The sequence below is a fragment of the Coregonus lavaretus genome (genome assembly GCF_964263955.1).
Source record: "Coregonus lavaretus genome assembly, chromosome: 5".
NCBI classification, from domain to species: Eukaryota; Metazoa; Chordata; class Actinopteri; order Salmoniformes; family Salmonidae; genus Coregonus; species Coregonus lavaretus.
The window spans coordinates 41,739,381-41,762,672 of record NC_139992.1 but is presented as its reverse complement, the minus strand read 5'-3'; the positions used below and the strand labels follow the sequence as shown (position 1 = coordinate 41,762,672).

General features: G+C 42.1%; 1 protein-coding gene across 5 annotated transcripts in view; it reads right to left on the bottom strand.

Moving 5' to 3' along the window:
- LOC311129029 (myotubularin-related protein 5-like) overlaps positions 1-23,292 on the bottom strand; it is a 70,391-nt gene that overhangs the window by 21,097 nt on the left and 26,002 nt on the right. Inside the window, exons 3-17 of one of the 5 annotated variants that reach the window (XM_084161279.1) lie at positions 17,586-17,671; positions 16,607-16,744; positions 16,168-16,293; positions 15,819-15,929; positions 13,487-13,573; positions 11,920-11,949; positions 8,514-8,619; positions 8,026-8,158; positions 7,658-7,781; positions 6,512-6,625; positions 3,775-3,852; positions 3,356-3,469; positions 2,985-3,113; positions 2,792-2,890; positions 345-555 (exon numbers count right to left, since the gene is read on the bottom strand). In XM_084161279.1, the coding sequence (XP_084017405.1) occupies positions 345-555; positions 2,792-2,890; positions 2,985-3,113; positions 3,356-3,469; positions 3,775-3,852; positions 6,512-6,625; positions 7,658-7,781; positions 8,026-8,158; positions 8,514-8,619; positions 11,920-11,949; positions 13,487-13,573; positions 15,819-15,929; positions 16,168-16,293; positions 16,607-16,744; positions 17,586-17,671 (1,686 nt within the window). The remainder of the gene's footprint in view (positions 1-344; positions 556-2,791; positions 2,891-2,984; positions 3,114-3,355; positions 3,470-3,774; positions 3,853-6,511; positions 6,626-7,657; positions 7,782-8,025; positions 8,159-8,513; positions 8,620-11,919; positions 11,950-13,486; positions 13,574-15,818; positions 15,930-16,167; positions 16,294-16,606; positions 16,745-17,585; positions 17,672-23,292) is intronic. The other 4 variants (XM_084161280.1, XM_084161281.1, XM_084161282.1 and 1 more) reach the window with 4 other exon arrangements.

The window sequence follows — 23,292 nt, the reverse complement described above, 5'->3', positions numbered from 1 at the left end:
CACAGAGGACAGTCTGGTGGACCGTAGGACAGTCTGGTGGACCGGAGGACAGTCTGGTGGACTGCAGAACTAACTGTCTGGTCGTCTGCTGGACTGTCTGTGTCTGGATCAGCCTCTTTAGACCAGACATCAAGCCAATCCATCAGACACAATCTCATGTTGGCATCTCTGCTAACTTCTAACCCACAACCCAATAGGAATGTCTGCATCAGTCTTTCAACTGTCCATTCACGGCATCTATTTAATCCCACCATCCCATGCCTATACCGCTCCACCCCCCGGCCCTCCACTACCCCCATCAACCCCCTCCACTCAGTCTTTCCCACCCAGCCAGGCACACTCACCCAGTGGGGGTCCTGAGGGCACCATGCCCCTGAGCTCGGCCTTGACCACGGGTGGGGCGGTCTTGAGCTTGGCGGCGGCGTGGTCGATGAAGAGCTGGACCGTGACGTCGTCCAGCGGGGGAAAGATGGCCAAGTTCTTGGGGTCATTGTGACCAGGGCTCTCAGCTGGCCGCTGCACCTTATGCATGGCCACAGCAGGGTACGGGTTCTCCTGGTGGGAGAGAATAAAAGGTGAGAGACCATAACGGGGGAGAAAGCGCAAAGAAATTGGTAAGTGGTCTCCTGTTATTTTAGTTACTACATTACATACAGATGGAGGATCTTAATTTAACCTATATTGTCACAGCAACAGGATTTGAACACTTAGTCCATAATGTTACTTGATCGGTGGTTAGGCTATTAGCTGGCCAAAAGTAGGCTACATGAAAAGTGCAATAGGGCGATTCCATGCCAGCGTTGCCAGAAAATATTTTTGGTATCTCAGATTGTTCATAGAAACTTAATTGGGAGGAAGGATGTTTGATACTCTTTGTACATTGTAACACAAACCATTTTGAGAAAATCCTGAAAGTGAAAATTTCAGGCCCTTTTTAGACCTATGCATGCCTCCTGTAAGACCCTATGATCCAAGAACCGTACATGATACAGACAACACCTTGGTGTCATTATACACCTTATAGTATACTGTAAAATATGGAGTATCGATACATTCTGAAATACAATTTTACACATGAATCTATTCAACATTAAAGCTATTAATATTAAAATCTCAAAAGTACCCTTTTTGATTTTGTTCATTTTTAGACATTGTTTTAAACAATATACTCTACAAGCAATGTTCCCTCAAAAAAAATTAGGCACTGAACAAATTTCAGGTCTGCTGAGCACAAACTTGAACGTTGTGAAAATTCTGTGCAACTTCTGGCGCGCGTTTACTGTGAACACTGAGGCTGTATCCGCTTCAAGTTAGTTATAACAGTGGCCAAGTAGGCTACTGTGGCTATTTGATCATATGTAGGCCTATCAGAGTGGACTACCATCAAAAACTATGGAGAAAATGCATCCCATAACATTTTAACATGGAAACAGCTGTTCTATCATTCAGACTACAGTAGCAGCCAATGTGTGGTGTTCAATGTAGGCCTACATACCATGAGACTTTTGGGAAAAAAACATGTAGGGATTGCCATTAACCTGTTTATGCACTTGTCCTTCAGACAAGGAGGTGACTGAAAATGTTGTGTTGTTTGATACAAAATAAAATGCATTATTATTCCCATACCATTATTACAGAGAATCACACAAATTATGCTATCCTCTGCCTATTGGCTAGAAATGCACACATTTTGTGCTCTTGTAGGAAGCAACCGCTCCACCATTGCTGACTAGAAATGTGGTATAACTAATAACTCACTTAATAGCCAAGAAAATGAACAAATGTACACACCTGGACAGATGCAAAACAAGCACATCTACTCACAACCACTCATGCTGTAAACACAGTCCAGTTCAAAGGCAATGGCACAGATCCATATATGGCAATGATCTATTTGCATATAGGGATACTGCAGCTCTGATTGGTTATGGCGCACCGGTCTGTGTAGAGCATTGGCCTGTCATTGATAGTGTTAACTAAAGGGGAAAACTAGAAAGTTGAGTGAAGTTCAATCTCGTGCTTCTCCGCGCAAGCTGATATTTCTTCTGCGCGGCAGTCCCGGGGAGCTGCGCACCTGCGCACGCGCAGAGCTTAGAGGGAACATTGTCTACAAGTAAATCACATTTCCAGAGTGGGCTCTCTGCTACTTTTAAAGTTATGATAAATGTTATGAGCACCACCAACACAGTGAATGGTAAAATGAATTCAAAGGGAACTCCCTTTGCTACAGGAGGCTGTGATTGGTTAATGACCTATAAATGTCAATTGCTATGTATAAAATTGATAATTTCTTCAAAAGTAGCAGAGAGCCCATACTGGAAACTTGCTGTGTTTTAAGAGTATAGTTCCAAATAATGTCTTAAAAATAACTACATCAAAAAGGGTACTTTGAGATATGAATAGTAGTTTTAATGTTGAATAAATGAATGTGATTTTATTAATTTCAGAATCAAGACATACCCCATATTTTAAAGCACACAATAAGGAGTGTAATGGCACCAAGATGTCTGTTCCATGTACAGTTCACGGATCATAGGGTCTTATAGGAGGCATGATTGGTCTAAAAAGGGCCTAAAGTGGCCACTTTCATCATGATTAAAAAAAAATTTAAAAAATCGGCCAATAGTGTTAAAATAACCACGTTAGTGTGGGTTTTCAGTGAATTTGACTTAAATCACGAAGCTCATCAGCATAAATTCTCAGCAACAAAAGGGTGATAAAATTAAGATCCTACATCTGTAAATAAAATAAATAAATAACTATGTTTTTCATTTTTTTATGCACAAAATACGTTTTTGAAGAGCTGCTCGGCCAGCTCCTTGATATGGTTCATGACTTTGTGCGGGCTGCACTCCTCCTGGCGAATACGCTCCACCTGATTGGCTATCAGCTGTAGACACAGGAAAAGAACCAGGAAGTTAGAATACTTTTTCCTTCACATCTTTACCACTGATTGGGAAGGTGTGTGTGTGAGGGACACTCACGTCATCGAACAGGTCTGTTGGTCTGTAAGGCGGCCCTCTCTCCGATATGAACCCAGCGAACGCCATACCGTCCAGAACCTTCATCAGGAAGTCATCCTCAGTCAGAGCCCTCTGGCCCAGGAACGCAGCCTGGAGGAACACACACTCGTCAGGCCTGAGATTCTTGGGTTCCACTCTTCCTTTTTAAGTGTTAGACTCAAAACAGACAGTTTGCAGGTCTGTTTAGAGCAAAATGTATTTCTCCTCCAGACAGACAAAGTGATCTATTCCATTATGTTCATAAAGACCGTAGTTAGTTTTAGGCTAGTATGAACACAAGGTAATATATCACCTTAGGAATTAGGTTCTGAGAGGTAGAGGGTGATGTGTACCTTATGGAAGCGGATGACTGGTTCAGGGTGGATCCGGATGATGTGCAAACACCAGCGATAGCCATGGAACAGCTGGCCGAACAGCCACAGAAACACCGCCCGGATCTCCTTATCCTGCAACACACAGATAGGGAATTATAACATACTGAGGGGAAAGTACGGGACAGCTGGACAGTAAGCCTGGGAAAGCTCAGAAATCCAGAGACCTTGCTGCTGATGGAGCGTTGCCCCAAACAAAGAGACAGGGAGTTTCTCACATTTACGTTTTTGTCATTTAGCAGTTGCTCTTATCTAGAGCGACTTTCCGTAGCGAGTGCATACATTTAAATATTTTTGTCATACTTTTTTTCAAAACACACCCAGAGTCACACACCCACAGTCACACACTTTCCACCGAGGATAGAGGGGCTCTACATTACCTGGATCTTGAGTGTGGAGGGCTGTGTGGAGGAAGGGGGGAAGGCATGGTCCGCTATCTCCAGCTCTGGGTCCAACACCTACAAACACAAGATGGCAGGAGTCACATTACAACAACATGGACAGAAATATCATCTAACAGTCTTCTCATTACATCCGTTCAGTTCATCAATATTATACAGTACATAAATCCTACAGCAACTGCTGCTATATTTTGGCTTTTGGACACTGCTTCATCGGGTATCCTAAATTACAATATGATGTCAGTGGCTTTTAAGAAGATGTGAATTCTTAGAAGCCCCTCTCATAAATGAGACAGATGTGGCTTCAGACTAAGCAGCAGACCCCCATTAACTAAATTAGCTGCAGTATCTCCTATTCAAAGTCCTATTTATGTTTGGGGATTGTGAGGTGAATTAATTCAGCTAATCGTTAAGAGAGCAGCAGAGTACCTAGCTAAGCCAACATCCAACGGTTGCTACAAACTATCTCTAGAAGCATCACTGTAACAACCTTCACCCACCACACACACATCACTTTTCCAGATGATTAAACAAATTAACTATCCCTCCGGTCGCAAAACCTATCGCTTTTCACGCTCTGCAATTATCCTCTCTGTGCTGGTCTGGGTGAGGGTCACTTAGACTCAGGCCTGTTATGTTATGTGAGCTGGCTGGGGGGCTGAGGCTGGAACTGGGGCTGGGACTGGGGAAATGTGTCCCTCCCTGACAATGCAGGTCAGAACCCATCCAGACTGACAGGGCCATGGGTCCTGGGGCTGGCGCCATAAGGAGACAGACAGTGCAGACAGACAAATGCAGGGCAGAATGGACCCCACAATCACACACACACTGTGCTTCATTGGTTATGGAAGGACGCATGTGTGCATACACGTCACACAAAGTGTTTTATTGACTCAACAGAGGACTTCCAGTGAAATGCTCCCTGCATTACAGGGCTCTGGTCCAGCCCAAGTCTCCCATTCCAGCCATGCAGGGTCACCGGGCCAGCACTACAAGTCTCTATGGCCCACACAGGTTAGGACAGAGGGAGACGGGGGAAGGAAAGAAAGGAGGACAGAACAGAGGGAAGAGAGAGAGGCCTGTATATTGTATTGTAGAATGGTCGGGTCACATCACAGGACTGGTTGTTCTGAGATGGAACAACTTTACAGTCCCTATTACTCACCAGAGCAGGTATTGGCTGGTACCTAGCTCTTTCCACTGTTGTTCATCAAACATCAAGGAATGTTTAAACATGGTAATGAAGGACAATGAAAAAGTATACTGGTTTAGGAGCAGGTCCTTTTCAATGTCCCTCTGACCAAGAGGACACTAACAGCCTAACCCTCATTCTCTCTCTCTTTAGCCTTTCCCTCCTCATTTATATCCCTCCCTCCCTCCTCTCCTCTCCAGTATAGCCGTAACAGATTGACTAATAACCGTGCAGATTGAGTATGGCTCATGTTTCATGCCCTCCAGCCAATAGAGATCAAAGAGACCGGCCTGAGATAAAGCCCATAGGCCTCAGACAGACAGACAGCCTTGGAGAATTACAAAAGCATGAACACTGTAAAAATATAATTTACCCCAGACTTGTGTCAGAAAACAACCACAAATGTTTTTCTTCTTGAACAGTTAAGAAAAGTGCCAAAAGGCTAGTGAAATATGCATTTTGAGCAATTCCGGTCAATGTCTATCCGGCAACATACAACTTTGACTCTTATCCTGATAAAGAAATGAGGGGAGGAAGACATTTTAATCTAGGGAATAATATGTTCCCAAATATTTCTCATGTGGGACAGCATGTCAGATTCTATGATTAATCTTCTCCCTCTGGTCCAACTCTGTTAACACAAACACACACTATGTTTGGGCTGTGGGAATCAATGCCAATGTCATTCAGGCAAACAAATAACTCCTCTTTTGGCTGCAGATTGTAGTATCATTTCATTCATTGAAGATGGGAAGATCCATTCTTTCATAATTCTTTATTGGACTACTGTGTATTACAGTAAGCCCCGTCACACCCTGGCACGTACAAACTCACACCAATTCTGAAACTAAACAGACATATCCTCATGAAGAGTTCATGACTGCATTGTTTTTATAGTTGTGTCTCATGCGTAATTTCAATATTGTAAAATATTATATTGTTTTATAGGGGTATGTAATGGTAATTCCGATTTCTTACCTTAGAATTTAAGATTGTGATCTCACAAAGGAATTTCCCACAAACACATGATTGCTTACAATATCAATGCGTCATTCAATAAATAAAATCTCCTACTATTTGTCAGCTGTAGCTATTGATGGGAAAGCTATGGCATGGCTCTCCTCTACTCCACGTAGGAACATGCAAACAAAAACAAAAGCATAAACCAGCCAGAAGATACCAATGATACGCAGGCCCAGTCAGGAAATCTGATTCGTTTTACATAACATCGATCTTATTTGAACAATAACTTCAGATGAGATAAGAGGAATTTCCAGATTGTGCTGGCAGTGAGAAGTTCAATTACAATAAGGCACTTGATCTTATTTAGAGAAAGAGTTGGTTCAGTTGGTGTGGAAGTAGTAAACCAAAGTCTCAGTGTTGTGCTGTTGTTAAACGACTATAGCTGTACATGGTTCAGGTTAATGCGCTAGTGTTGTATTGGTATTGGTGACGCTGATGTAGCTGTATGAAGTGAAGGTGTAGAAGTCTGAAGGATGGGAGTGTTGTTGTCATGGTGGTTACCATGGAGAGGGCGGTCTGGGTCTGCTGGAGGAGGGGGTCGGGAAGCAGGGAGATGTGGACACACTCAGGGATGGTCACCGTGCCTCCGTCCAGGTCAGCGATGATCACGTCCAACTGTAGAACACAACACACAAGGGCGGCTCAGTCAGTACGATATCTTTGATAGATCTCATAAGAGAGCACTATACTGCATTCTGTAGATGACGCTAAGTATGCTGAATGATAACAGTAGTGACTGACAGCACCACAGACACACACAAACGCTTCTGTCAACAGCTGTTCATTACAGCACTTTACCTAATGCAGCAGTGAAATGTACCTTTTAACAGGCAGTTGGGGTTGCCAAGGCGATAACCTCTCACTCCTGACCCCTTACACTCCATCATCAATCGATCTATCAAAGCCATGTGACTGTATAGTATACTATATTATACAGACAGGCAGTCCGTTGTTAAAGTCATTACATTACAAAGCATGGCGAGGGACCACATGTAGTTTAATGCACACTAACCTAGACCCCAGAAACAGACTAATGACTGTCTTTTCATAGTCCTAGTCCCAATTTGAAATGTATTTAGCACCTAGCCCACTGTTGCCATTTTACCTGCCTTGATTCTAAATGTATGTTGTTTATATTGTATATAATTTAGAATTTTTTCCTCAGAGCTTTGAGATAACTAATGAAAAGCGATATACAAACTAACTGTATTATTAGTATTATTCATCTTAATCATTAGTTTGTCCTTAATAACAGGAAACTCTTTCAAAGTCATCCAACATTCCACGGAATATGGAAGAAAATATATTTAATTTACATGTCAGGTACACCTTGGCATGGTTTACAAAGACTGTTGTGTTAGTGCTGAGAGGAATCTAAGGCAACAGAGGTTTCCGATTGCTAGAACACAGCAGGTCTGGGTTGTTGAGTGAGATTAATTATAGATAAGGAAAGGGGGCCAGAGAACTGACAAACACATATCTAGTAATCAAGATCGTACTACAGTCTGTCAAAGTATGGGGGGGCAACTCAGAATGAAGAAGGTCTTTACTGTCATCAGATAGGCTTTACAGACGCATACACCGACGAGACTATATAAACATTATATAGAAAATAAATCAAAAGAAGTATTGTAGATTGGGACATACGGTCATGCTACCCACCAGTTCCTGGGTCTCGGAACGGAAGAAAGAATTGACCCCGATGATGAAAGGTGTGGGTGTGCTCAGCACCTCCAGGAGTTTCCCTGGCAGGATGGGGACGTACGTAAAACTGACGGGAGGGAAACAAGAGGATATCAGATTGACCAGGAATCAGATTAGGAGATGATATGATAAGTGTGAGGAAATCATAAAATTCCCTAAACTAACAGACCACTATCTTGTTAATCAAATCCCTGTAAATTCACTACATTAAGACACCTATGAATGTATTTTACAATGAAAAACACATACAAAAACAACCACACACACACCGTCACGCACACACAGTCATGCACACACACTCACACACCTACCTGTATTTGAGGGGGAACATGATGGCCAGTAGTGCTCTGCAGGCGTCTGTAAGTCTCTGGTAGCTGCTGGACAGGAACAGGATCTTGTGTTCCGTCAGAGCAGCACAGAACAGATACAGAACGTTCACTATACCTGAGAGAGACAACATAACAGAGGTACAGTATTCACTTTACCTGCAGGGAAAGACTGACTGCGTGGATTGTAAAGATCATCAAATGTGTGTTCTAACAAATGATCAAACATGAAGGCATAAAAGATAGATCTCTACTATATACATGTAGGCGTATTTGGCCTTTTCTCCTAACTCATATCAAATATAGGCCTATGATTTGCATTCATCAAGCAATTAAACAACTGGTGAAGGTTCTCTCTCAAAGGGCAATCTTCAAGGTGAGAGAACATTGGACTCTGCGATTGGTCCATGTCACTAATCATAAGGTGCCCCATTGGTCCAGGGCTGAGTAGACTGCGTTGTGATTTGCCGTACCAAGCTGTCTAAAGAGATGGGCTACGCTGCTGCCGCTGACAGGGAGGGAGTCGTTGATGGGCGTCTGGATGACCTGTCGATCACCTGCACCCAACGTTATAGTCCTCTATAGATAGATAGATAGATAGATAGATAGATAGATAGAGAGAGAGAGAGAGAGAGAGAGAGAGAGAGAGAGAGAGAGAGAGAGAGAGAGAGAGAGAGAGAGAGAGAGAGAGAGAGAGAGAGAGAGAGAGAGAGAGAGAGAGAGAGAGAGAGAGAGAGAGAGAGAGAGAGAGAGAGAGAGAGAGAGAGAGAGAGAGAGAGAGAGAGAGAGAGAGAGAGAGAGAGAGAGAGAGAGAGAGAGAGAGAGAGAGAGAGAGAGAGAGAGAGAGAGAGAGAGAGAGAGAGAGAGAAAGAGGGGGTAGCATGGAAAAAGAGAACAGATAGTGTGAACGCCCTTTCTTGGAAAAATTGGGATTAGCAATTACACTTCAGCACAATCACAGAGGGTTGGAGTGTATAGAGGAGCGGAGAAATCAGAGATGGAGAGAATCACAGGGGTTTAGCAGGTACATTAGAACTACACAGTCACCGGCCATTCACAGCTGAACAGGAGAGAACTGACCTATGCTGAACTGAGAGCCCCATAGCAATGGGTCTTACCAGATTCAATCAGCCCACTATATTAATGGACCTTTATGGGAGTCAAATACCAATGACATGCCAGATTGTCCATTCAGGGACATTTCCATTGCATTTTGAGTAAGTATGGAAAGGGAAGAGTTCATATGTTTGATTGATTTTGGGGGGTTCTTAACATTTGAAATGTGTTGGTTTAATCACGTCTTATTGGTTTAGTGTTACTGCATAGTTCTTACGGCCATGTGACGCAGAGGGAAGGGAAGCGCAAGACAGAATGATTTAGATTTTTTGTTGTCGTTTGTAACATTCATGAAACATCTGATCTTAGTCATGTAAACTTCACATTGCAGCACATACATGACATTTATAGGTCAAGAGAGTTGTAGTAGTTGTTGTAAGTGCCTTCATCCCCCTTGGCGTTTTCCTATTTTGTTGCATTAAAACCTGTAATTAAAAATATTTTTATTTGGATTTCACGTAATGGACATACACATAATAGTCAAAATTGGTGAAGTGGAATGAAAAAATTTAATTGTTTCAAAAAATTCAAAAAAATCTATAACGGAATATATTCACCCCCTTTGCTATGAAGCCCCTAAATAAGATCTGGTGCAACCAATTACCTTCAGAAGTCACATAATTAGTTAAATAAAGTCCACCTGTGTGCAATCTAAGTGTCACATGATCTCAGTATATATACACCTGTTCTGAAAGGCCCAGAGACTGCAACACCACTAAGCAAGGGGCACCACCAAGCAAGCGGCACCATGAAGACCAAGGAGCTCTCCAAACAGGTCAGGGACAAAGTTGTGGAGAAGTACAGATCAGGGTTGGGTTATAAAAAAATATCAGAAACTTTGAACATTCCACGGAGCACCATTAAATCCATTATTTTAAAAATGGAAAGAATATGGCACCACAACAAACCTGCCAAGAGAGGCCAAACTCACGGACCAGGCAAGGAGGGCATTAATCAGAGAGGCAACAAAGAGACCAAAGATAACCCTGAAGGAGCTGCAAAGCTCCACAGCGGAGATTGGAGTATCTGTCCATAGGATCACTTTAAGCCGTACACTCCACAGAGCTGGGCTTTACGGAAGAGTGGCCAGAAAAAAGCCATTGCTTAAAGAAAGAAATAAGCAAACACGTTTGGTGTTTGCCAAAAGGCATGTGGGAGACTCCCCAAACATATGGAAGAAGGTACTCTGGTGAGATGAAACTAAAATTGAGCTTTTTGGCCATCAAGGAAAACGCTATGTCTGGCTCTAACCCAACACCTCTCATCACCCCGAGAACACCATCCCCACAGTGAAGCATGGTGGTGGCAGCATCATGCTGTGGGGATGTTTTTCCATCGGCAGGGACTGGGAAACTGGTCAGAATTGAAGGAATGATGGATGGCGCTAAATACAGGGAAATTCTTGAGGGAAACCTGTTTCAGTCTTCCAGAGATTTGAGACTGGGACGGAGGTTCACCTTCCAGCAGGACAATGACCCTAAGCATACTGCTAAAGCAACACTCGAGTGGTTTAAGGGGAAACATTTAAATGTCTTGGAATGGCCTAGTCAAAGCCCAGACCTCAATCCAATTGAGAATCTGTGGTATGACTTAAAGATTGCTGTACACCAGCAGAACCCATCCAACTTGAAGGAGCTGGAGCAGTTTTGCCTTGAAGAATGGGCAAAAATCCCAGTGGCTTGATGTGCCAAGCTTATAGAGACATACCCCAAGAGACTTGCAGCTATAATTGCTGCAAAAGGTGGCTCTACAAAGTATTGACTTTGGGGGGGTGAATAGTTATGCACGACACTGTACGTTGCCATAATTTGTAAGTGTGATCTTTATGTTGCATGCAATTTCAATGACTGTTTGGGATTTTTACGTTTTTGCAAGACCGAAAAAGCCTGTTAGCCCACATGAGTTAAGGCATAATTTGCACAGCATGATTATTACAGTGAGTCTTGGCTGCAAATGAAGACAAATAGCATAGAGTTGCATACAGGACAGGTAGCACAAGGACTAAGAAGGCATCCTACAACCACAGCAGCCTCTTGGACAGACATCACATAGTAATACAATAGAATACACAGAAACAACTGGATCTGCCTACAGAGGCTGTATACCACATCAGGTAGGAATACAAAGTATTTTAAGTACTTCCAGGTAGTTCTATATACATGTATTTAGAAATTCTTTGAAAATACATATTTCACTATAAAAATTACAAATGTATATATTTATAAATAATTTCAACAAAAAAATTATACCCCATTTTTTTTTGGGGGGGAGGGGGGATTTATTGAAAAACAGGCCTTTTCGAATAAACTCCAGAAGCAGGAATCGAATGTAGCCAAATCTTCATCTCAAAGTACTTAAAATACAGGGCCCAGGTATATCTGTGTATAGCTGGAAAGGAAAGGTTGGCGTTAGCCATGCTCTCTACAGCAGCAGCAATGGGAGAGCTGTTGAGACATCAACGCAGTGACCCAACTGATCACCATTTCACCGTCACTCTTCTGGTCAACAATCAATTATATATCCTTGAATTTACCAATAACAGATTTGTAAAATGATCAGCCATTGGGTCACAGATTGAGCCTTATCAAAGTGATTTGATTGGTTTTCCCATGAGAGGTCTGCGTTTTGACTGGCAGAGGAGGAGAGGAGGATGGACTTAGAGAGAGGTAGGTGAAATACACAGACATAGGAGGATTCTGACAGAACTAGGGAAAGCTAGGAGCTGATTGGTTGAGAGGAGAATAAAGTAGTCAGGTGGCGTACCAAGCTCTCCTCTCTCTCTTCCTGGCCCGGCTACATAAGTCAAGCACCCCACAGAGAGAGAGAAACACACACAGAGAGACAGAGAGAGAGAGAGAGAGAGAGAGAGATAGAAACACCATAGGAGAACACACGGATTAGACACAACAGGGTGCAAACAAAAACATGACAAAACAATATGACAATAAAACATTAACATGACAATATAAATATACACAGACGGTAACAGCGTGGCATTATGACATGAGAATGTGGCAACATTAACATAAGGCACAGAGTCAAACCAGCTGTCAAAAAATGAAAGCTCCCACAGCTCAGTACATACATCAAATGGGCGAATTAGTCAGACGAGGTGTTCATGACCACGGGGTGAAATAACTGAGGAATTAAAATGTATACTTGTGTAACATTGGCATTTTTCAGTGAAGTTACTTTAAAAAGGTACATTTCCTTAGTTCATGTTTTACAGTTAATATTTCAGGAAATCAAAAAAATACATTATTTATGGAGCTTGGCCGATTGACAGAATGTCCTTGGGCTGGTAGCTGGAAGTCATTGTGGAGACTGCACAGACAGACAGTCATTTACAATTATCTATTTAATCACACAGGCAGGTGCATACACACAAACGTTCAGGCAGGTTCCATATTAGACTCGTTTATAGTCCAGAGTACAGTAATTGGGCTAAAGGTTGCTGCTCTGTATGCCAGGAGTGCGTATCTGACAGTTGAGATAATTGCCAGTTCCAGTAGTAAAGGGGATGTGTTGCAATGCATGTTGGGTTGACGTGGCATGACTGGGGAGAGTCCTAGCAACTCCAACATTAGACCTGAGTCTAATAGAAAGGCCTGTGTCATTAGAAGTTTGACATTTGACCTGCTATTACACGTAACAAACACCTAGCATAGCTTTTCATGCACCGTTAGATTACAGAACGCTCTGCGCTATACTATCCAATGCCTGAAGGTCTGTGTAAGTCAAGCGTATGTTTGTTTTTGTTTGCAAGATGTGTGTGTGAGTGTGTGTGTGTGTTAATGCTGATTAGTCCTGTCTCTCATTCAGACCACTGCACTGCCTGCTATGAGGCCATCTGGTGCCCCATATGGTCACCCTCAGAGAACCAGTGTATGTGTGTGTGTGTGTGTGTGTGTGTGTGTGTGTGTGTGTGTATGTGTATGTGTGTATGTGTGTGTGTGTGTGTGTGTGTGTTCCTCACCAAGTGAAAAGTCTATGCACTTCTGTAACAGATCAATAATTGCGACCACATCAGATCAATCCATGACAAACAGCACACAGAATCAAAACAATTCATTGACTTTAAAAAGGTCTCAAATGATCAAAATGATTGGACAGGTTAATGTAGCATGGAATATGCAGGATCGTTAGACCACAAAACCCACAAAAGCAGACTAATGCAAACTGCAAACCACTGAGTGCATATTAATCAGCATGGTTTGAGATGATTATATGAAATACAAACATACTTTTTAGAATCATCATGTTTATCTAAACAGATAAAATCACAATAAGGCAAGCGGATTGGTAAGAAGCTGCCGGAAGGTGATGTTACCTGGTCCTGAAAGCAGCCCAGTAGCCAGTCACAGGCTAGGGCCTGAGGAACCGAAAGATTTAAACTACATACTGGGGATTCATTTATCTGTAACACACAGGAGGAACCAATGTACAGCGAGGTTGAATTGCATGTACACAAGGGAACAAAATGTACAGAAATGTACGTACAGTGAGGGAAAAAAGTATTTGATCCCCTGATGATTTTGTACGTTTGCCCACTGACAAAGAAATTATCAGTCTATAATTTTAATGGTAGGTTTATTTGAACAGTGAGAGACAGAATAACAACAAAAATCCAGAAAAACGCATGTCAAAAATGTTATAAATTGATTTGCATTTTAATGAGGGAAATAAGTATTTGACCCCTCTGCAAAACACAACTTAGTACTTGGTGGCAAAACCCTTGTTGGCAATCACAGAGGTCAGACGTTTCTTGTAGTTGGCCACCAGGTTTGCACACATCTCAGGAGGGATTTTGTCCCACTCCTCTTTGCAGATCTTCTCCAAGTCATTAAGGTTTCGAGCCTGACGTTTGGCAACTCAAACCTTCAGCTCCCTCCACAGATTTTCTATGGGATTAAGGTCTGGAGACTGGCTAGGCCACTCCAGGACCTTAATGTGCTTCTTCTTGAGCCACTCCTTTGTTGCCTTGGCCGTGTGTTTTGGGTCATTGTCATGCTGGAATACCCATCCACGACCCATTTTCAATGCCCTGGCTGAGGGAAGGAGGTTCTCACCCAAGATTTGACGGTACATGGCCCCGTCCATTGTCCCTTTGATGCGGTGAAGTTGTCCTGTCCCCTTAGCAGAAAAACACCCCCAAAGCATAATGTTTTCACCTCCATGTTTGACGGTGGGGATGGTGTTCTTGGGGTCATAGGCAGCATTCCTCCTCCTTCAAACACGGCGAGTTGAGTTGATGCCAAAGAGCTCCATTTTGGTCTCATCTGACCACAACACTTTCACCCAGTTCTCCTCTGAATCATTCAGATGTTCATTGGCAAACTTGAGACGGGCATGTATATGTGCTTTCTTGAGCAGGGGGACCTTGCAGGCGCTGCAGGATTTCAGTCCTTCATGGCGTAGTGTGTTACCAATTGTTTTCTTGGTAACTATGGTCCCAGCTGCCTTGAGATCATTGACAAGATCCTCCCGTGTAGTTCTGGGCTGATTCCTCACCGTTCTCATGATCATTGCAACTCCACGAGGTGAGATCTTGCATGGAGCCGCAGGCCGAGGGAGATTGGCAGTTATTTTGTGTTTCTTACATTTGCAAATAATCGCACCAACTGTTGTCACCTTCTCACCAAGCTGCTTGGCGATGGTCTTGTAGCCCATTCCAGCCTTGTGTAGGTCTACAATCTTGTCCCTGACATCCTTGGAGAGCTCTTTGGTCTTGGCCATGGTGGAGAGTTTGGAATCTGATTGATTGATTGCTTCTGTGGACAGGTGTATTTTATACAGGTAACAAACTGAGATTAGGAGCACTCCCTTTGAGAGTGTGCTCCTATTCTCAGCTCGTTACCTGTATAAAAGACACCTGGGAGCCAGAAATATTTCTGATTGAGAGAGGGTCAAATACTTATTTCCCTCATTAAAATGCAAATCAATTTATAACATCTTTGCCATGCGTTTTTCTGGATTTTTTTGTTGTTATTCTGTCTCTCACTGTTCAAATAAACCTACCATTAAAATTATAGACTGATCATTTCTTTTTCAGTGGGCAAACTACAAAATCAGCAAGGGATCAAATACTTTTTTCCCCTCACTGTATAGGCCCAATATACTAGTCGTGCACGATTTAGTATACTAGTTTACTGTATGTTACACTGCTTCATGCTGTAGCGTCATTGAATTAGTTTGAGACAAACAGTAAGTTTAAACTGTGCACATAGGGTGAATACAAGAGCTAAGTAGATATTCCTATACATAGTGTGTTACAGTGGAGGCTGCTGAGGGGAGGATGGCTCATAATAATGGCTAGTACCATTCCACTTATTCCGCTCAAGCCATTACCACGAGCCCGTCCTCCCCAATTAAGGTGCCACCAACCTCCTGTAGGTTACTATGCTGGCCATCTCCTCTGTGCTGAGGACCCGGCATTGACTCAGCACTGTGGGTTAGCATAGCACACCCGCTAATGCTAAGCTACAATGCTAACAGGTTGGTTAAGCTAATGTGCTAGCTGTCTGCATTGGCCAACATGCTAAGCTAATATGCTAGCAGGTTGGATGGGGCTAACAAACTAATAGGCTAGCTGGTTGGGAGGGTTGCATAGCCCAGGAGAGTACGTACAAGTCGGTATGCATGGTGAAAGGAGGTGTGTTTACCTGAGAACCACCAGCAACGGGGATGACGCAGGTGAGGAGGTTTCCGATCACCGTTTCCAAGGGAACGCTGAGGCTGTCCACATGCACAGTGTAGATGAGCCCCAAACAGTTCTGCACAGAGGAGGCACACAGTTAAAAGACAAGCACACACTTTCCTTGACTTTTAGCGAAATGACACAAATGGGGGTTATTTTGGTGAAGAACACATCTACTACCTAAAGAAAAATACATCCAAACCAAGCCTAGAGTTTTGTCTCAAACACTCTTTGTTGTAACAAGAAACAGAGATGAGATGTGCAATTGGAGTATTGGACAGAGACATGCAGTAGTGCTTTGAGGTGCGTCTTACCCTGAAGACCTCTGTGTGGTCCAGACGGGACACCAGCACCAGGCTCTTGGGGGCGAAGACCTGGGCCGGCTGGACCAGCCCTGGGACCTCGTCCTCATCCACCTCACTGGCCTCAGCCTTCTGTAGCTACACACACAGGGAGAGACAGAAGACCAAACAGTGTACAGAACGTAGCTTACTTTGTGCAAATGTTCTATTGATGTATCATTAAAGATCTAACGTCATATCACAGACGTCACATACTGCTTAGAACTTTTATAAATCGTTATCGGTTTCTCATATGATTAGATCGTCTTTGATGCCAGTGTAAAATGTTGGCACACAGTAGCTACACAGTACTGCTGTAAGGACACTGTTATTGGTTCATAATGACATTGGCTCAGTGTGTGAGGAGCAGTGTGGCCAGGGGGCCTCATCTCTTTCTCCTCCAGTCTCTCACCTGAGGGTTGTCCAGGCCCTCCCAGAACGTGAAACAGGCACAGTAGTGACGCTCTGAGTTGATGTCGGTCAGAACCGACACGAAGAACGACGGACGCTCCCTCTCTGGAACTAACTGCCATCCGTTGGGCTGACAGAACTGAGAGAGAAAAGGAGAGAGGGAGAGAAGAGGAGCGAGGGAGGGCGAGGTCGACAGAAAATGGGTCAAGGGGGCAGGGGTCGAGAAAGAAGGGAAGAAGGAGGGAAAAGGGAATGAGGTGAAAGGGATAGAAGGAGAGAAGGGAGAGATAGATCCCCTGTAGCTCAGTTGGTAGAGCATGGCACTTGCAACGCCAGGGTTGTGGGTTCGTTTCCCACGGGGGGCCAGTATGAAAAATCTATGCACTCAAAAACTGTAAGTCGTTGTGGATAAGAGCGTCTGCTAAATGACTAAAATGTAAATGTAAAATGAAGCACGAGAGAGTGATGACAGGAGAGGAACATACAGTATTAGTGTGCCATGTCCCAGTGTGGTATATCACATGTCCCTACTCTTCATCTCTCTGTGACTCACCTCTGATCTCTAGCCTATCATTTAGTTATTTTCCACCACTAGGCTACACCAAGTTAAGAAAACTTTCCACGTGTCAGAAATTATTAACCTTACACCACTATTTTGGATCAGGGTGAGAAATAGGCTAGAAGCAAGCCAAGGAATAACCATTGAACACATTGTGCTGTAGGCATTAATCTTGTAAAACATAATGAACACTTAGGAATTCTTCAATATTAACTCTAGCAAAACACATTAGACAATAATGAGGTAATCAGTATTGGAATAAGGGTTATTTGGGAGACAATAAATACACATTAACAGTAAATGATTCTGGGTTGATCCCTTCATGATGCAGCCTTTCTTCAGGTATGGATGATGTATGTAGTATCGGGTAAATATGTAGGCTATTGTGCATTTGTTTGTGTGAGTTATGTTAGTTACATACCAGTTCGATGCCTTGTGGAAAGGGATTGTCCTCCCAGTCCTTCTCAGGAAAGCGCTGGAGAATGTGACCTTGCCCCTCACTGCCCCCTAGAGAAAGAGAGAGGAAAGAGGGTGACAGAAAGGTCAGGTCGGAACTCTTGATCAGAGAGCCAAGGTATCTGTCAGGGCCTAGTCCACTACTGTAGGGCTCACCATACGATATTATCACAATACTTAGGTGCCGGTACGATATCTATTGCGATTCTGAACGATTCTATATGTATTGCAATTCGATACTGCGATTTTATGTTCCAAACATATTTCTCACTATATTGCTGCACAGAGACAAGAGAGAGCATGAGAAAATGAGTTGGAAATAAAAAGGCTGAAAATAGGTTGACTCACTATATGAGCATGGCCTTATTTCTATTACAGCATATTGGATGATTCTCATTCATATTCCATTCATCCAGTTCAATGGAACAGCAATAGGTTCAGGCTCCTACATGATACTCTAATTTTCCCTATACCCATCATTAGGTTGCTACAACCAAGCCTATGAATGCTGTTTTCTAGTGACATTTATTTGGATACATCCATAACAATGAGCTAATGAGGTGCGATTTTGCCTGGCATAGAAAATATACTCTCTCGTCAGGAGAGTGTTGTTCAGAGGAGCAGCTTACACAAACAATAATGTAATTATTAGTCCAACAGTTGCAAACAAGAGTTTCCATTTGGTTTTTGCGACTGCACTTGAAGAAACTTTAAAAGTTCTTGAAATTTTCCAGATTGACTGACCTTCATGTCTTAAAGTAATGATGGTCTGTCGTTTCCCTTTGCTTTTTTGAGCTGTTCTTGCCATAATATGGACTTGGTCTTTTCCAAATAGGGCTATCTTCTGTATACCAACACAACCTTGTCACAACACAACTGATTGGCACAAACGCATTAAGAAGGAAATAAATTCCACAAATTAACTTTTAACAAGGCACACTTGTTAATTGAAATGCATTCCAGGTAACTACCTCATGAACCTGGTTGAGAGTGTGCAAAGCTGTCATCAAGGCAACGGTTGGCTACTTAGAAAAATCTCAAATATAAAATATATTTTGATTTGTTTTAACACTTTTTTGGTTACTACATGATTCCATATGTGTTATTTCATAGTTTTGATGTCTTCACTATTATTCTACAATGTAGAAAATAGTAAAAAATTAAGAAAAACCCTTGAATGAGTAGGTGTTCTAAACCTTTTGACCGGAAGTGTAGTTCCAAACAATGTCTAAAAATAACCTAAATCAAAAAGGGTACTTTTTAGATATGAATAGTAGGTTTAATGTTGAATAAATGAATGTGATTGTTTTAATTTCAGAATCAAGACACACCCCATATTTTAAAGCACACTATAAGGAGTATAATGGCACGAATATGTTGTCTACATGATTCCATACGTGTTATTTCATAGTTTTGATGTCTTCACTATTATTCTACATTGTAGAAAATAGTAAAAATAAAGAAAAACCCTTGACTGGTACTGTATATCTTGACCAAATTTATGCAAACTGGTATTGTTCCTAAAGATTTCATAATTGGCAAAGTTATCACCTTCTATAAATCTGGGGATCCAAGATCTTTTACAAATTATCGCCCAATATCTGTACTACCATGTTTTTCTAAAATCCTAGAAAAATTGGTATGATCACCAATATGGTTTTCGTAAAAACGATTCCACAGATATGGCTCTTTTGCAACTTGTGGATAAAATATTTACAGCCCTTAACAATGAATACACTCTTGGCATCTTTTTAGATTTATCCAAAGCATTTGACATGGTTGATCATAAAATATTACTTTCTAAATTGCATTATTACGGTTTTCATGATTTACATATAATTTGTTATATAGTTATGTTTATGATAGAGAACAATTTGTTTATGCAAACGGCTGTGCATCTACCATGGCCAAGATATCCTGTGGCGTCCCACAGGGTTCGATAACTTTACCTTTGTTATTCCTAATCTATATCAATGACCTTGCTGCTGTGTCTTCTACCGTACTTCCCATTCTCTGCTGATGATACCAATTTGATTTTATCACAGAATAATTTTGATTGACTAATTAATGAAGCCAACTCAGGCATGGCCACCTTTTCTGAATGGTTCCAGATAAACAAATTATCTTTAAATGTAAAAGAAATCCTACTTGATTGTATTTAATATTAAGAATAAGAAATATTGTAAAAAAGAAGAGCCAGAAGTGGGTGGGAATTAAATGGAACAAGTCACATCCACTAAATTCCTCTGAGTTCTAATTGCTGGAAAGATATCCTGGAAAGATCATATTCAATTTGTCTGCAGCAAAGTGATTAAATCTGTTATCATCATCAGAAAGATTAGTGGTTTGGTTAATCAGACTTGCTTCCTAACTCTTTACTATAGCTTAATTTAACCATATCTCATTTACTGTAATATTGTCTGGGCCAGTATTTACATGTTAGTCATTTAGCAGACACTCTTATCCAGAGCGACATAAAGTAGTGAGTGGATACATTTTCATATATGTTTTTTCCGTACTGGTACCACCATGGGAATCGAACCCACAACCCTGGCGTTGCAGGCGCCATGCTCTACCAACTGAGCCACACGGGACTGTACATATTACAAATTACTCATCATACAAAATGCATTTGCAAGACTAGCCACCACCTCTAATTACCACCTGGCTCCATCTGCACCTTTGTTTAAGAAACTCAATATCTTGTATATTTATGACATCAATGTACGCCAATTATGCATTTTCATCTACATAACAAAATACACTGTGATAACCTTGACCCTCCCCACTGCCGCACCTCACATAGTCAATTCTCTATCAGATACAGAGGTACCATACCCTGGAATTCTTATCTTCACATTGCCAAAACCTCAGCATCCCTCAATAACTTCAAGCGAAGACTAGGGGTCAGCCTAATGAACCAAACGACTCCGTAACCTCCTCCATATAGCCCAACTCTCACACACGCACATCCACATTTAAACAAAACATTTACTGTTTATATATTTTTTGTGATTGCTGATCGGTTAATTTGTACATTTGTGATTAGTGGGTTTTGTTATTTGTTTTTACAAACCTTTCTTATTTTTGCACTTATGTATTGTATATTGTTTTTTTGTGGTGTGGTTTTTACAGTATATAATCCCTTGGGCTTCCAACCACACCTACACAGTTTATTTATTTGATTTTGTTTTTATCTGTATTGTTGTTTATCACTTATTTTCTTTGGTGCAAATAAATTAAACCTAAAAGTATCGGGATATATAACTGTAATCGATTTTGTACCCCATCACTACTGTCATAAAGAAAAAGATAAGCTCAATGCCCCAAACTGTTACTTCATGGCACAGTTATTGTTGACACAGTGGTTTAGGTTACTCTAGTTTAGGGTTCTGACACACCATTAGTGTTTGCTGTCCGAGATGACTTCACCTCTGAACGTCATTTGCTAACTGAGTGTGCACAGATTGTACATGTAGTGAAAAATGGCGGCAGTCGGACGTGTAAGGCGGGTTGTCCCTAAAACAAAGGCTGCGTTCGGCAGACGAACGCTAGATCCACATTCATGTGATGTGTGCGAACCTTAAAACCTGGCCTTGAGGGATCATGACCCAGAAGTGCATTGTTCTAAGCTGCCTCACTAATAGGCAAATACTTTCTTGGCACAACGCTCTTGCGATTCTTCCCGAACACAGTACGATTTCCTTTCAGACTTTAGCTAAAACATTAGTGCTGCTCATCTTAACAGAATGCCAAAGGCCTTCTTATGTAACCTCTACAAATCACCCTGTTAACCATCATTTGAGCTTCTCTGTCCAGACAGTCGTCTTCACACAGAATTCTCTTTGTTATGTCAAAGCATGGGACCAGTCACTGAAAGAGACATTATTCCCAAAGTAAAGAAGGAGGGAGGAATAGAGGGTTTGTGGTTGAATGCTGCATCAGTCTGAGAAAAGAATAAAAGCCTCTGGTCTTTATCCCAAGAACAAAACCAGGAGCCCGGTAAGCCCAGTCACAATACACAAACAAAAACTAGGGCAGGCAGGCCAGCAAGCAGGCAGCTCCCAAAACCAAACACACAGATGGGAAGGAAATAGCCTACTCATCCTCTCTTCTGCACTCTCTCCTTCACCCTCTTTCTCTCTCCCCTGAATCTATCTCACCTCTTTCTCTCTCCCCTGAATCTATCTCACCTCTTTCTCTCTCCCCTGAATCTCTCTCACCTCTTTCTCTCTCCCCTGAATCTCTCTCACCTCTTTCTCTCTCCCCTGAATCTCTCTCTCTCTCTCTCTCTCTCTCTCTCTCTCAAAGATGGGAGTCATGAGACATTGAGTTGCGTTTAGCAGACCAGCTGTCCTTCATTCCTGACCACTTAAAAAAACAGTTGGGTGTCAAAAACACATGATGACCAGTCAAACACAGAGCTGCAGGAATGCAGGAAGCCAGCCTTTCATATTACATTTACTCTCTCATTTGTTTAAAACACCACTCAAGATACGTCTAAACAGACGTGCGCAGCGGTCAGGGACAGGGAAGGCATTTACATTTTGCAACTTTTGTATCGCACTGCTGTTTATTAATTTAGACCTACATTAAGTGATGTGCAGGCAGCATAGATGGGATGGGATGGGAAGGGATGGGATGGGCAGATTATCAATAGTACCTCTGGCTAAGTTATCCGTACTAGCATACCACTTACAATGCATGTCCAATGCATTCCTTCATCTTAAGTAGTATGCTAGTGTGGATATTGGAACATATTGTTTAAGTGGCAGCCAGGTGGTGGTGAAGAGAGTGTGTTTTCTACATGCACTCAGAGGACCTCTTCAGTGGTGGACTGTAGACTGAGATAGGAGAGGAGTTCATAAAAACTTCCTTAAGGTTTGGCTCTGTGAGCTTCAGCGCGTAGCACAGGTAGGTAGGTGTGCGTGTGTCTTAATTTCACAGAACATTGTCCTAATGCATATTGTGTGTGTGAGTGAGTGAGTGCATGTAGTCTATATACTCTATACTAGAGATTATTATTATTATTATTATTATTATTATTATTATGTAGTAATATGTGGAATGGGTTAATCTGTGCAATAACAGCTTGCGTGACCAATAATCGGTCAAAGGTAGAGTATCGCTACATGCAAGTGGCTTGGCCAGTGTTTACACATCTGTGTTTGCAATACAATTACCGGTAGTCTAGGGCTGGGCGATATGGCCTAAAAATTATATCTTGATTTTTTCAAACGTATGGGCGATTCACAATATACACTGAGTGTACAAAACATTAAGAACACCTTTCTAATATTGAGTTGGGCCCCCCCTCCCCCTTTGGGTGGTGGACCAGTCTTGATACACACAGGAAACTGTTGAGCGTGAAAAACCCAGCAGCGTTGCAGTTCTTGACACAAACCAGTGAGCCTGGCACCTACTACCATACCCCGTTCAAAGGCACTTAAATGTTTTGTCTTGCCCATTCTCCCTCCATCTCCAACTGTTTGAACAGCATACTAGCCTGTCCACTTTGTTCAGATGTTGAAATAGCGGCCTACCTTTATTTCTCAGAATGAAAACGAGTTGCCAATTCATTATATAATCGTTTTTTATGCTCATGCACATTTAAAAAACACAGACTAGGCTAGCTGCTAGCTGTTCCAGCGTGAGACAGAAACTGAACATTC